Genomic DNA, 15,339 nt, shown 5'->3' with positions numbered 1-15,339 from the left:
TTGTTAAAGCAATGGTTGTTAAGTCAAGGACTACTTGTAGATAGGAACCATGAGTCTGGGCAGAAGGTTGCAGAAGAAATCTCCTTTTCAGGACAAAATCAGATGGAAGTGAAATCACAAAACAATGAACTGGGCAGGAGTAGGAGGAAGGTTTCTCGGTTGAGGTGAGTCTGTTGGGTGCAACCTAATGCACAAGGCCGAATTTCCCCTTCTAGGGAAGATGTGGGGTGTGCAAATTTAATAAATAAGTAAGATCTCAGCATCACTGAAGTCAAAATTAACGGACACGGGTTGGGTTTTCAGGGCAAGCTAAACTGGGCTTAAATGGTTCGCTGGTTTAATAGGAATAAGCTGAGCAAGCCGGCAGGATTCCAAACAGGGTGTAAGGACCCACCCCACTTTACATCTTAAGAAGACAGAACTCTTGGAATATTTCTTCCAACAGGCATCTTTATTAAGAGAAGATGGTTGCAGGCGTTCTAGACAGGATCTGAGGGGCCAACCCCTACCATCCAAGGTTTTAAGTGTTCCCAAGCAGCCCCCACCCCACCGTCCTTCCAGCGAGGATCCCAGGCGTTACATTTCCACCCCCTTTTCCTCACGGCCAGCAGAAGGGAGACTTCAGAGAGAGAGTAGATGGTCAGTCCTCTTGATAAGAATCACATCCAGTCCTTTGTAGTTTAAATGAAGGAAGTGAGAGTCATAAACCCCCTTGCTCCCTCCTCCCCTTTCGTAGTATGACAGAATCCACAAAGAGTAAGAAATGGGTCTTTTTTCAGAGTCGGTAGCTAGAAATGAAATATAATTGGATTCTGACACAGGGAGGGTTTGTTTATATTGCTAAATGAGAAATGTGAGTTTTGCCCCACTTTACAACTTTCCCTGCCACAGCTGTTCAGTGACTCACTGCAGTTGTTAAGTTAGTAACACAGTTGTGAAGTGAATCCAGCTCCCCCCTTGACTTTGCTTGTCAGAAGGTCGCAAAAGTGACCCCGGGACACTGCAAACCACCATAAATACGAATCCGTTGTCAAGCATCCAAATGTAAATCACATGACCAACGGGGACGCTGCAGTGGTCATAAGGGTGAAAAATCACCCTAGGTCACTTTTTTGAGTGCCGTTGTAACTTTGAATGGTCACTAAATGAACTGTTGTAAGTCGAGGACTATCTGTAACTGATCGTGTGGGGCTTCCTCCGAATAATTGACCTTGCAAATCTTTTACCTCTGCACCCGTTGAAATGGGCTACTGCAGGCGAGGATACCTTGTGAAAATCAGAGAGGGGGGCCAAGGGTTTTATTTACTCCGAATCGCAGTTTTATGAATGGTGTGGGGAGCAGCTGGCTTGCAATCATCAATCCAGTCTTCCGAAGGCAGCAGAGAATTAAATTACGCTTTATTTATCAGAATTTTCCCACCGTTGAAGTTTTCCCTACATCGCTTCGCATACAGTAGAAAGAGAAAATGTTGTCTCTTGAGGTTTTCAGAAGCTCCTTTGCTGAACAGAGTTGGGAACTTTAAGATAGAGAGCTGGGGAACTTTAAGTGGTCTGGATTTCAACTCCCAGAATGCCCCAGCCAGCATAGCTGGCTGGGGCATTCTGGGAGTTGAAGTCCAGACCACTTAAAGTTCCCCAGCTGGAGAAACCTTGTTCCAGAGGATCCAAATTAAGATTTTTCTCACTATCATTCCTCTCTCCGCTCTATCCGCGCTCGCAAATGACCTCGATCACGCTCTGCTCCATGGGCACGGGATCGAGGCACCGGTGAGCCGTGCTGCCCACGATTTCGTCCAGCAAAAAGTGCACCAGGTTCTCGTCCGAAACGAAGCGCCAGAGGTAGAGCTGCAAGTAGTAGCAGTCTACCTGGATCTGCTGCAGGCCGAAGCGGCCGAAGGTGCGCAGGCGGACGCACTCCAGGAAGGTCTTCAGGCTGATCTTGATGATGCCCGTCAGCACGGAGACCTGGGCGGAAGAAGAGGGCGGAAGGTTTAAAAGAGGCGGGATTTAAAAAAAAATAAAAGACTGGGAAGTCACCATGTGCAAACTCGGAAGGAATCCTTCTAATTAGAGGTAGTCCTTGCCTTAACGACTCCTTACGTCTCTTGCCTTGGGGACAGGGTTGGACTAGAAGACCTCCAAGGTCCCTTCCAGTCCTACAAGCTTAAGTGGACAGCTTGCCACCAGAAGTCGTGGGCGCTCCATCACTGGAGGCTTTTAAGAAGAGACTGGACAGTCACTTGTCTGAAATAGTATAGGTTCTCCTGCTCGAGCAGGGGGCTGGACTAGAAGACCTCCAAGGTCCCTTCCAGCACTATTCTATTCTATTCTATATTCCTATTCTGTATTCCTATTCCTATTCTGTATTTCTATTCTATTCTATTTTATTCTATGCTATTACTTTCCATTCCATATTCTATTCTATTCTATTCTGTATTCCTATTCTATTCTATTTTATTCTATGCTATTACTTTCCATTCCATATTCTATTCTATTCTATTCTATATTCCTATTCTGTATTCCTATTCTATTCTACTCTATTCTATTCTTATTCTATTCTAAAACCATCTTCACCTCGGTGCCGTGCTGGTGTCCTGCCATCAAAGGATTGGGAGGAGGCATGATGGGGAGGGGGACGACAAATGGGCAAGAAATCTGTGTGCATTTTTGTGTGGGAATTAGGAGCGGGATGACAGCTGAAGAAAGGCAGATCACCCTGGGATCAGTTCGTGCCAAGGTGTCTTGCTCTGAGTGTGGGAAGTTTCCAGCGGAAACCCCTCAGCATCCCCCAAAACATCCCAGCGGTATTTCACACTAGACTGGTCACAGGGAGGGACAGGACAGAAGGAAATAGTTTTCTACTGATGAGCGGGAAACCTCAGATTCTCCCTGACTTTACTGCAACCAGCATCTCTTAGTAAAAGTAGCTTTCACGTCAACCAAATGGGAGTCGAGGGTTTCTCTTCCCTAAGGGATCAGACGGGGGCAGGCCTGACACTACGATTCTAAGTACCTTAATATCTTGGAGGCCTGTCACTTCCTTCCTGCTAAAAGCTCTCCAAGCCAATGCTCAAACCAACCCACTGTTTCTGCTTCTGAAGGGGCTGGACTAGAAGACCTCCAAGGTCCCTTCCAGCTCTATTCTGACTGATTGCTGGGCGAAGAGAAGAAAAGAGAAAAATTGGGCTCCCTGCAGCCCACTTGCCCTCACCTTGTTAAACTCCACGGGGCTGAAGATATCGATCCGCTCCGAGAAAAGCTTCTGGATGTTGCTCAGCAAATTGGTGTCCATGGGGGCACTGGCCGCAATTGGAGAGAAGACATAATCGATTAGTTTAAATCATTTGATCTACCCCGATCTGCACAGATGATGTTACCTAGTTGGGTCATGAAAAGTCTGCAAGGAAACAACCCAGTTCAGAGAGCACCAAGGACCCCGCGGTCTTCCCCTTCTCCTCCATTCCACAAGCTCCCTTCTAGCACTGATGACGTTCCCTAGCTGGGTCGTGAAAAGTCTGCAAGGACACAACCAAGCTCAGAGAGCACCCAGGACCCCTCAGTCCTTCTCCTCTTCTCCCTTCTGCAGCCCCCTCCCTTCTAGCACTGATGTTCCCTAGCTGGTCATGAAAAGTCTGCAAGGACATAACCAAGCTCAGAGAGCAGCCAGGACCTCACAGTCTGATCTACCAACTATGCACTTGTTTCTCTGTGTAACTAAGGATCTTTTTCTGGTGACCCCCAAGAGTTCTTTTAAAAGCCATGCTTTTTTCAGGCCCTTGGGAACACTTGACTAACTGCCACAACTGAGCCCAGAGGTTATGTTGCTATGTGAGAACACGTTAAGTGCCTTTTGCCCCATTTCACAACTTTTCTTGCCACGTTTGTTAAGCGAATCACTGACGTTGATTAGTAACTCGGTTGTTAAGTGAATCTGGCTTCCCCCATTGACTTTGCTTGTCAGAAGATCACAAAAGGAGATCAACGTGACCCCAGCATACTTAACAACTTAGGCAAGAAAGGTCGTAAAATGGGGCAAAATTCCCTTAACAAATGTCTCACTTAGCAACAGAAATTTTGGCCGCAAGTTGAGGACTACCTGTATTCTGCTATTCTCCCCTTAGCCGCCGTGGTGGTCAAAGCCACTCTCCTTGCGAGAGCGTCTGCAGGCGTTTCACACGGAGGACGTAACTCCTGCACCCCACTTGCTAGGCGGCCTCTTCCTTCGACTCACCTGGGGGTATAGCTGGGTGCGTAGCGGCTCTGCTGCCTGGATATGGAAAAGGTTCGTTTGCTGGAATCGCTGCTCTGAGCTTTCCGCACCCCTTCCTCGTAGAGCAGGCCCACCTGTGAGAGGAGACCACGGCAGGGAAATGCGAGTTGCTAGTAAGGCCGGGCAGGGGCAGCCCAGTGCTGACTGGAGGCTGCCCCAAGCTGTCAGATCTGCCATCTTCAGCTTCTGTCTCATCCATCCTGCTTAGTCAGCTAGCCAAAGGAGATTCCTGGCCTGAGATTTTTCCAAGACGTGTGTCAGAATCCAATTATATTTCAATTCTAGTTATCGACTATGGAAAACCCCATTTCTGCCCTCTCTGGATTCTGTCATACTACGAAGGGGAAGGGGGATGAGCAAAGGGCTTTTATGGCTCTCACTTCCTTCCTTACAACTTCAAAGGGACTGAATGTGGATTCTCACCAAGAGGACTGACCATAACAATATGGCCCATCAGCTTTCATCTACTACTCTCTGAAGTCTCCCTTCTGCCGGCTGTGAGGAAAAGGGGGTGGAAATGTAACGCCTGGGATCGTCGCTGGAAGGACGGTGGGGTGGGGGGCTGCTTGGGAACACTTAAAACCTTGAATGGTAGGGGTTGGCCCCTCAGATCCTGTCTAGAATGCCTGCAACCATCTTCTCTTAATAAAGATGCCTGTTGGAAGAGCTATTCCAAGAGTTCTGTCTTCTTGAGATGTAAAGTGGGGTGGGTCCTTACAACATGCTTCACTAGAGCAACAAATGGTTATAGACAGCCCCCTGCCCTAAGCAGCTTCTTCAACTTCTTCCCAGGAAAATCCGGGGCTTGGCTGGGCCTTCCCTGCCCTCACCTGCACGTCAATCGAGGTGGCGTCTTCCACCACCCTCTTCATGACGGCACGGACGTTGCGCGGTTCGATGGTGGAGATCCAGTCGCGCGTCTCCACGCTCTTGCGCAGCATCTGAGAGATGATCAGCCCCTGAACCTTCACGTAATGGTTCAGCAGCTTCTGGGCAGCCTCCCTGGCCTCGGCACACAGCACGGTGACCGGCGTCACGGGGGAGTGGTCCTGGTGGAGGGACAAGACCCAGTGAGAAGGGATAGCCTGGCTCACCCCCCGGAATTTTAAACAGCATCCCCTTTCCTGGAGATCTTCTGGACCTCGCCTCCCATCATCCTGGCAGGGGAGATTGGAGCCTGAAGCCCAATGCATCAGGAAGGCAGCAGTTACTTCAGTGTTAATAGAGAGCTGGAAACATCAAGAACACCCTCAACAAAACTGACAGAGCAAGCGACTAATACAAAAAGAGAGAGAGAGAGACAAACCCACTCCCTCCTAGCACTGAGCATGTCACCTAGTTTGGTAATGAAACGTCTGCAAGAAAACCACCAAGCTCAGAGAGCATCAAGGACCAATAGTTGTCTTCCTCCTTTATACCTTCTCCTCCTCTTCCCTTCTCCCCTTCTCCTTCCCCTCCACAAACTCCCTTCTAGCACTGATGATGTTCCCTAGCTGGGTCATGAAACATCTGCAAGAAAACCACCAAGCTCAGGGAGCACCAAGGACACCACTGTCCTCCTCCTCCTCCTCCTCCTCTCCACAAACACCCCTCCCTTCTAGCACTGATGATGTTCCCTAGCTGGGTCATGAAACATCTGCAAGAAAACCACCAAGCTCAGCGAGCACCAAGGGCCCCTGAGCACAGTTTAGCCCTGAGCCAGTAATGTTCTCTTTCATCTCTCCTTATTGCCATTTTAAGGAAGGCCGGTCCCATTCCTGTTGCTTCCAGGAGCTCCATCCATTCCCGCTGGAGGAAAGATTCGAACGGCTTCCCATTCGCAGTTCCTGTGCCAAGCTAGTGCTTTCTGGAGAGGCTTTGACAGATGCTCTGTTTCACTCTGAATTGTTATTTGTTGAAGTCATAAAATCCAGGAGGAAGAGTTGTAGCAGTAATGCAGATTTTTTTTTGCCCAAAAGTCAGATTTCTAGATAAGAGGAGACAGTGGCAGCCGTGGCGGGGAAATTAAAAGTCCTTCTTAAACATTCAGGATTTATCCAAGTCTGTTCATAAAAGGCAGTGTTTCTCAACGTGGCAACTTTCAGACGTGTGGACTTCAACTCCCAGAATTCCCTAGCCAGCCTATGCTGGCTGGGGAATTCTGGGAGTTGAAGTCCACAGGTCTAAAAGGTGCCACGTTGAGGATGTGACCAATCTCTGCAGGTACGACAATGTACGGATCAAAACATTAATCCTAGAAATTAGGCTCTGTAGGTACGGATGCAATTGCATTCTGAAAGCCGATTAAGAAATTATGTCCATCAGAAGTTGAATACTGTTAAGTCGGAGTTTAAAGACAACAATTCACTTAGACCGAAGGGGTGACTGAAACGAACCGTCTTCTTGGCAAAAGGGGATCACGTCATCAGCAACGGTCACAAGTACGAGTCAGTTGCCAAGCGTCTGAATTCTGATCACGTGACTGTAGGGATGCTGCAAAGGTCGTAAGTGTGAAAACCGGTCCTAAGTCACTTTTTTCCCAGTGCCGTTTGTAAGCTTGAACGGTCACTAAACAAATCGTTGTAAGTCGAGGACTGCCTGTGTTCAACTTTTTTGTCTGCCCAATCTGGATTCGGAAGAGAGCGTGCTCAGAAGGGGCTCCGCTCAGAAGCTGCACCCACTCCGGGCTTTTCCTTGGGGTTCCCCCCACAGCTGAAGAGCAGGAAGTGGCATCTTTGGCTATTGCAGGAGGCAATCGTGTGCAGTGGCGCAAGCAACACTCAGCGTACCGCAACAAGGAAACTCCTAGGACAAATTGTGCAAAAGTGGCGTTGTGTACAACATGTATTCCTTCTCCTGTCATCCGCTTGCTGTGGCTTTATTTAAAAAAATAATAATAAACTGAAGGGAGGTTGCATAATAGTTAGAAATCCCCCCCCCCCATTAGAAGATGTTTGTGCATCCGATCAGCAGTGATCGGGGAGCAAAATTATTTTATTCTACACTTCTTCTCTCAATGGATTTTTGGCTTTATGGCAAACCTAGTCAAAACAAACCAAATCTTCACTATGATCATAGACCAGCATAACCTGGGATTTCCCTTATAGTTTGGAAGTTTTGCAGTCATGTTAAAACATGACAAGTCTAATCCAAGGGTCTTCAAATTTGGCCCTTTTATGACTTGTGGACTTCAACTCCCAGAATTCCTCAGCCAGCATGCCTGGCTGAGGAAATCTGGGAGTTGAAGTCCACAAGTCATAAAAGGGCCAAGTTTGAAGACCCCTGGTCTAATCAGTGTTTCTCAGCCTTGGCAGTTTTAAGGTGGGTGGACTTCAACTCCCAGAATTCCCCAGCCAGCAGAGGCACTATTGAGAATTTGGGGAGTTGGATTCCACAGTGGGAAGTTCCCCAAGTTGAGAAATGCTATTGTAGATGTTACAGGAGAGCCACATTAAGTCTATAATGGTAGCAACATTTCTGACTAACAATGTTATTAAAAGGCAAACTTTTTGTAAGTTGCAGGTCACAAAAACGCGCACATTTTAATAAAATGTTGATTCATTTCCTCACAGGTCTTCCTTGTCAGCGGGGTCATGGGGTACTAGCAGAGAGCAGATTTGGACGTCTCTGCCTCATTCTGAAAATCTGGAAGAGTTTCCCTGATGCTCATTGAACAACCGTGTGACTAACTTAACCACTGCAGTGATCCACTTAATAACGGTGACACGAAAAGTCGTAAAATGAGGCAAAACCCACTTAACAAATGTTTCACTTAGCAACAAAAATTTTGGGCTCAATTGTGGTCGTAAGACGAGGTCTGCCTGTAGTTTTGTGACTGTCGAGATTTTTTTTTTGCCGTTTCCGGCACTCAAGCAGAATGGATTTGGATTTACGACTCTGTTATTCCCTTAATGACTGCTGTCAAAATAGGTCTGGTCGTATGGATGCCTCGACTTGCGGCTGTCCCGACTTAGGAGCAAAATTCCTGTCCCGATTGCAATTCTAAGTCAAGGACTTGCTGTAGCATGTAGTGTTAGCGCCGAAATGAATTAGACTTCCTGATGTGTGGGGTCTGCAGTTCCAGGAATATGCTGCATCATCACACCCCATTTTTTTCCTCCTCTGCTCACCAGAATTTGGTTCTGATGAGGTTTGAGATAGAAGAAAACGAGGCCTGCCAGGTTTTAACTTCTGGGTTTGGTCTCCACCCCCACACCAGCCTTCGGCCTTACCTGCACCAGGAACTGCTCATCGGTCAAGGTGAGGATGTAGCTGATGGTGGCCGTCTCGTAATCCAAGCAGAGGCGGGAGAGGAGCAGCAACAGAGCTGGGGGGCTGGACCCTCCTTTGTCACCCGGGCTCTCGCAGAACTGCCGGGCGATCTGGCAAAGAGACTTGATAAAGCTGACCACGAGGCCTTCCCGGACACCCTGGCTGCAGAATTCGCCCTAGAGAAAAATAAAAGGGACACACTAGGGCAGTGGTGGCGAACCTGTGGCACGGGGGCCAGAGGCGGCACTCAGAGCCCTCTCTGTGGGCACGCGCGCCGTCGCCCCAGTCCTAGGCCTTCAGCTGGGTTTTAGAAAACCTTTTGGCTTTAGGCTTCTGCTGCCACATCTTAACAATTGGGAACTCTTAGCTGCCTTACTCCAGGACCCGAGATCATCTGAACGAAGTTTGAGAATTGCATATTTATTTAACCATCCAATTACTTTTAAGTATGTCCACCATCAGAACAACAGCATCTGTCTATCAGCTTCCTAACGGTCCAAATTGGGGGATAAAGGAAATTTGCCTTTGTGGGTGCGCCATCACTGGAGACTTTTAAGAGACTGGACAGCCATTTGTCTGAAATGTTATAGGTCAGTGGTGGCGAACCTATGGCACAGGTGCCAGAGGCGGCACCCAGAGCCCTCTCTGTGGGCACACGCACCGTCGCCCCAGTCCTAGGCCTTCAGCTGGGTTTTATAAAACCTTTTCGCTTTAGGCTTCCGCTGCCATGCGCAAAAAAAAAAAAAAGGTTCAATCAATCAGTCAATTTCAACTTCTCACGGGGAAAAAAAAGATCTTGCAAAGTTGGAATTGATTGACTGAACTTTTTAGTCCCACCCAGTCTGCCGTTACCACTGCAGCCACGTCCACCCAATGGGCCACACCCACCCGGCACCTGACGATGCATAAGTGGGTTTGGGGTTGCAGTTTGGGCACTCGGTCTCTAAAAGGTTCGCCATCACTGCACTAGGGGGGCAACACTATAAAATGCGGCCAGTTACAACGGAGCAAGAGGAGGGATTACTGGGTGGCCAGCTCCCCCCACAGCAGGCTGGAGACGGAATCCGGGTCAGAGCGAGCCGAGACTTATTCTGGTTTTTTTTTTTGGCACCTTCAAGTCAACGTTGGCTGTTTGGACAGGTCTCTGCAGTTTTCTTAGCAAGGTTTTTTTTCCAGAAGGGGATTGCCATTGTCTCCTCCTTAGGGCTGAGAGAGAGGGACTGGCTGGAGGTCATCCAGCTGGCTTTGTGCCTTTCCCAAAATGTTTCTTTTCAGTGGGAGGAAAGACTCTGCCTCCTTCTTTACGGAGAGTTAAACCGATTTTACGGGGTTGGATTTGCCAGGCCTCAAAAGGGTAGAAAATCATGTTTACTTTTAGGAGCAGAATCGGCCGAACGGGTAGTTCTCAACTTACAACAGTTTTAGTGACCGTTCGGAGTTACAACGGCGCTGAAAAAAGTGACTTATGACCAGTTTTCACAGTTACGACCGTTGCAGCATCCCTCTGGTCAAGTGATTTGTATTCGGATGTTTGGCAGCTGACTCATAGTTATGACGGCTGCAGTGCCCTGGGGTCCTGTGATCCCCTTTGGCGACCTCCTGACAAGCAAAGTCAAGGTGGAAGCCAGATTCACTTAACGACCGGGTGACTAATTTACCAACTGCAGTGATTCACTTAACAAATATGGCAAGGAAAGTTGTAAAATGGGGGCAAAACTCACGTAACAAATTTCTCAGCAACATACATTTTGGGATCAATTGTGGTTGTAAGTTGAGGACTACCTGTACTTTAACGTTTATGTTCTATCCCAGCACTGCAGGCTTCTCTGCTATGATAATGTCGTCCCGGTTGTCGGGTAAGTCACAAACAGTTGGAACCGTTGAAAATCTACACACCTGAAGTTGAGGGTCTTAAGGGGTCAGTCGTACGACGGGTGTGTGGAAGTTCAGGGACTCCAACTCTTTTTGACTGACTCCCTGGTTTCCGTTGATACTACAGGAATTGAGAAAGTCAGCAAGAAGTTACGCCTTATTTTTTTTGCATTTGCATTTTGCCCCCTTACAATATAATTTTTAAAAAATGCATTGAATAGGGTTGAAAGCTTACACTTGTCTATTGTCTATAATTCGCCCACGCTGCTTACTGCTATTTAGCATTTATTAAATAAATACATTTTTTAAAAAGAAGTTTCTATTTAATGTCAATATAGAGTGCAGCCTGGGACACGGCTTGGAAGAAAACTGAATTTAAAAATTATTCAGCATTTGCTGGATTTTAATGTCTTATCGAGCAATGGAAGGACTGAGGGATCATTATGGAGGTGAGCTTAGGAAATCAGTTGGCCTTAATCTGGTTCTGTAGAGTCTAATTTTTCAACCTTGACAGCTTTTAAGATGTGTGAACTTCAACTGCCAGAATTAAATTAAGGAAAGAAGGAGGGACAACAGGGGAAAACATCAGAAAAACTGGTTTTATAGTTGCAAAGATAAAGATGGATGCTTCATAGGGCAACATCTACTCAACCTGACCCTAGAGCAGCGTTTCCCAAGCCTGAAGATACGTGGACTTCAACTTCCATGCTGGCTGAGGAATTCTAGAAGTTGAAGTCCACAAGTCTTAAGGTTGCCAGATTTGGAGACCCCTGGGCTAGAATCAGCCATGCTGACTGGGGAATTCTGGGAGTTGAAAGTTCACACGTCTTAAAAGCGGTTAAGGATGAGAGAGAGTGCTTTCTCATTTTCAAATCCTTCTTTTACCTTGAAGTACGGCTTGTTTGAGAAGTTGATGTCCTTGGCTGTGAAGAGGTGAACGTAGGTGAGGACAGACTTGATCTGGTTGAGGATGGAGGACGAGATGGTGCCCAGCAGCTCTGCCAGGCTGGGGTTATCCTTCCCCACCAGGCGAGGGGCAGCCAAGGACTGGCGCACGTCCGTCAGGCAGTCCAGGTAGAAGCTCTCCAAGGCCTGCAGGTACTGACGGATGCGCTCCTTGGCTGCCCGCACCACGATCTCCGTCCCTACGGCTGCTGCCTGCGAGGCTGGCAAAAGCTTGGCCAGGGCTTGCAGGCGCCGGTGGAAGCGGTCCAGCGCCCGCACCAGCAGCGAGTTGTCGCCCACCCCTTTCTCCAGCTGAATGCGCCTCTCCACCAGGGCGAAGTAGCGCTCCATCAGGCCATCGACGAAGGCCACCAGCTTGTCGTGAGCCATGTGGGCGATGCCCTGGGCGCCCTCCCGGTTGATGAACAGCTCCCGGTAGGAGGCAATCACCAGGCAGATGTTGCTGACGAAGCTGTTGCACCCGCGGTCCGTGAATTCAAGGATGTCGGTGGCTGGGCCAGCCGACCCGAAATGCAGCCCGTCTCCCAGTTCGGCCTCCAGGTTCCGCAGCTCAGCCTCCAGCCGGCAGTGGGCGTGGGAGAGGAATTCGTCGCACAGCTCTTCCGCCGGCTCGCCCAGCTGCAGCAGCAGTTCCACGCATTCGGCTAAGTCCTTGGCACCGGAGCCTCCGTCCCTGGAGTAACAAAACAAAACAAAACAGGGGGACTCATCAGAAGGCTCAACTACAAGGAGTCCTCGACTTACAACAGTCTGTTTAGTGACCGAAGTTACAACACCACCGGAGAAAATGACTTATGACTGTTTTTCACATTTCCAACCATTGCAGCATCTTTGTGGTCACAGGATCAAAATCCAGACGCTTGGCAACTGACTAGTACTTATGACGGTTGCAGTGTCCCGGGGTCACGTGACTCCCTTTTGTGACCTTCTGACAAGCAAAGTCAATGAGGGAGCCAGATTCACTTAACAGCCATGTTACCAACTTAACTGCAGTGATTCACTTAACAACAGTGGCAAGCAAGGTCATAAAATGGGGCAAGATTCACTTAACAAATCTCACCTAGCAACATAAATTTTGGACTCAGTTGCGGTCATAAGTCGACACCCTGCAATTTACAGGTTGTCCTCAACATACAACCACAATTGGTTGTAACCATCACTTCCCCAAATTGATTTGTTTCAGGCAATTTAATTAAGAAATGTACTTTGCAAGTACATTTTATTTAACATTTATTTATGTCACCGGCCCTTTTTATACTGGTAGTCCTCGGCTTACGATCACAATTGAGCCCAAAATTTATGTTGCTAAGTGAGACCTTTGTTAAGCGGGTTTTGCCCCATTTCACGGCTTTTCTCGCCACAGTTGTTAAGGGAATCACCGCAGCGGTTAAATTAGTAACCCGGTTGTTAAGTGAGTCCGGCTTCGCCCACTGACTTTGCTGGTCAGAAGGCCGCCCAAGCCGAGGGCCGCCTGTGCTTCTCTTGCAAAACCTTGTGGCTGGGCTGTTTTAGCCCTCTGCGAATTCAGTGACCTTCCGGGCCAACCGGCTCCCCTAGTCTCACCGCCTCCTCTGGACGCCTACCGGAATTTCTCCCGCAGCTTCTGAGCGAGGTCAGCCATGATCTTCTGGCAGTCGTCCTGGATGCCCCTGAAGGAGGGCATCTGTTGGTACTGGTGGAGGATGCAGCGGGCTTTACTGTAGTACCGGACCGCTTGCCCGTAGGCCGCCAGCTCCACGCACTTGGTGAGACGGGCCGGAAGCTCGAACAGGAATTGTAGCTTGCGCAGCAGCGCATGGACTCCTACGGTTGGGAGAGGGGATCAGGAGACACGGGTTACGCTCTTCTCTGTTTGGGAACGAACACATTCCTCTCAAAGTTGTAAGCGGCATCGCTAAATCTGCCAGTGAATTTTTTTTACCAAATCTGCCGGTTGTGTACAGGCAGTCCTCGGCTTACAACCACTTACAGCCAAAATTTCCATTGCTAAGCAAGACAGTTGTTGAGTTTTGCCCCCTTTTCCAAGCTTTCTTGCCACAGTTGCTAAGTGAATCACTGCAGTTGTTAAATTAGTAACCTGGTTGTTAAGTGAATCCGGCTTTCCCCGTGGATTTTGCTCGTCAGTAGGGTTGCAAAACTTTATTACGTAACCTCAGGACAGTGTAGCCGTCACAAATGTGAGTCTGCTGCCAAATGTCCGAATTTTGATCACATGGGGATGCTGCAACGGTGTGAAAAATAGTCATAACTCACTTTGTCCGGTGCCAACTTCGAACGGTCACTAAATGAACATGTCAGGTCCCCAAAGAAATGTCTTTCATGCGTATACCCGTTTCCCATTCTCTGCAGCCTTTCTTTGTGGCCTGCTATTCTGCTGGGAGGGGGGAGCCTTTGGGGGACACTTTGCGCTGTCTGCTGATGCCCTCCGCCCCTCCCCCAGGGGTGGGATGTCTGGCCCTTATCTGAGAGATGGTTTGCTTGGAGCCAGGAGACATCAAAAGTGAGAGAGACCGTGAGGAGCCCCCCGAAAAGACCCGTTACCAAAACTCCATGCCACCTGTGGATTGGCTGGGCTTCAAACGGACACGGGGACACTGGGGGAGAGGAGTGCTGAATGTTGCTTTTAATATATCACTTTGTGGGTTTTTCTCACAGATCTCACCTTAATAATAATAATAATAAAGTTGGAAGGGACCTTGGAGGTCATCGAGTCCAACCCCCTGCCCAGGCAGGAACCCTACACCATTTGAGACAAATGGCTGTCCAGTCTCTTCTTAAAAACTTCCAGTGTTGGAGCATTCACCACTTCTGGAGGCAGGTTGTTCCATTGGTTAATTGTTCTAACTGTCAGGAAGTTTCTCCTTAGTTCTAAGTTGCTTCTCTCCTTGATCAGTTTCCACCCATTGCTTCTCGTCCTGCCTTCAGGTGCCTTGGAGAATAGCTTGGCTCCCTCTTCNACCACCAAGCTCAGGGAGCACCAAGGACACCACTGTCCTCCTCCTCCTCCTCCTCCTCTTCCTCCTCCTCCTCTCCACAAACACCCCTCCCTTCTAGCACTGATGATGTTCCCTAGCTGGGTCATGAAACATCTGCAAGAAAACCACCAAGCTCAGAGAGCACCAAGGACACCACTGTCCTCCTCCTCCTCCTCTTCCTCCTCCTCCTCTCCACAAACACCCCTCCCTTCTAGCACTGATGATGTTCCCTAGCTGGGTCATGAAACATCTGCAAGAAAACCACCAAGCTCAGAGAGCACCAAGGGCCCCTGAGCACAGTTTAGCCCTGAGCCAGTAATGTTCTCTTTCATCTCTCCTTATTGCCATTTTAAGGAAGGCCGGTCCCATTCCTGTTGCTTCCAGGAGCTCCATCCATTCCCGCTGGAGGAAAGATTCGAACGGCTTCCCATTCGCAGCTCCTGTGCCAAGCTAGTGCTTTCTGGAGAGGCTTTGACAGATGCTCTGTTTCGCTCTGAATTGTTATTTGTTGAAGTAATAAAATCCAGGAGGAAGAGTTGTAGCAGTAATGCATATTTTTTTTTTTTTTTTTGCCCCAAAATCAGATTTCTTCGTAAGAGGAGACAGTGGCAGCCGTGGTGGGGAAATTAAAAGTCCTTCTTAAACATTCAGGATTTATCCAAGTCTGTTCATAAAAGGCAGTGTTCCTCAACGTGGCAACTTTCAGACCTGTGGACTTCCACTCCCAGAATTCCCTAGCCAGCCTATGCTGGCTGGGGAATTCTGGGAGTGGAAGTCCACAGGTCTAAAAGTTGCCACGTTGAGGGACACTGGTTAGAGACGTCCATGCTGTTACATGCCTAGTTTTGTAATTAGGATCTTTAATCCGAGACATCCATGCCTACGTTAACGTAAGACTTTCGGCTAATTCTTTAATACAGGTAGTCTTCAACTTATGACAATTCAGCCTCAAATTTCTGTTGTTAAGTGAATCTGGCTTCCCCACTGACTTTGCTTGGCAGAAGA

At 48.4% G+C, this 15,339-nt stretch overlaps 1 protein-coding gene across 1 annotated transcript in view; it reads right to left on the bottom strand.

Annotated features, from left to right (window-relative positions):
• Window positions 1–1,647: 1,647 nt before the first annotated feature.
• VPS51 (VPS51 subunit of GARP complex) overlaps window positions 1,648–15,339 on the bottom strand; it is a 27,699-nt gene continuing 14,007 nt past the window's right edge. Inside the window, exons 5-10 of the mRNA XM_015825328.1 lie at window positions 11,279–12,032; window positions 8,482–8,697; window positions 5,101–5,319; window positions 4,232–4,344; window positions 3,212–3,299; window positions 1,648–1,965 (exon numbers count right to left, since the gene is read on the bottom strand). Coding sequence (XP_015680814.1) covers window positions 1,705–1,965; window positions 3,212–3,299; window positions 4,232–4,344; window positions 5,101–5,319; window positions 8,482–8,697; window positions 11,279–12,032 — 1,651 coding nt within the window. The 3' untranslated portion in view covers window positions 1,648–1,704. The remainder of the gene's footprint in view (window positions 1,966–3,211; window positions 3,300–4,231; window positions 4,345–5,100; window positions 5,320–8,481; window positions 8,698–11,278; window positions 12,033–15,339) is intronic.

Source organism: Protobothrops mucrosquamatus, unplaced genomic scaffold (assembly GCF_001527695.2).
Source record: "Protobothrops mucrosquamatus isolate PMUCROS unplaced genomic scaffold, P.Mucros_1.0 scaffold2599, whole genome shotgun sequence".
In the NCBI taxonomy this organism is placed as follows: Eukaryota; Metazoa; Chordata; class Lepidosauria; order Squamata; family Viperidae; genus Protobothrops; species Protobothrops mucrosquamatus.
The sequence above is the reverse complement of the archived record's forward strand: the minus strand, read 5'-3'. Positions and strand labels throughout refer to the sequence as shown.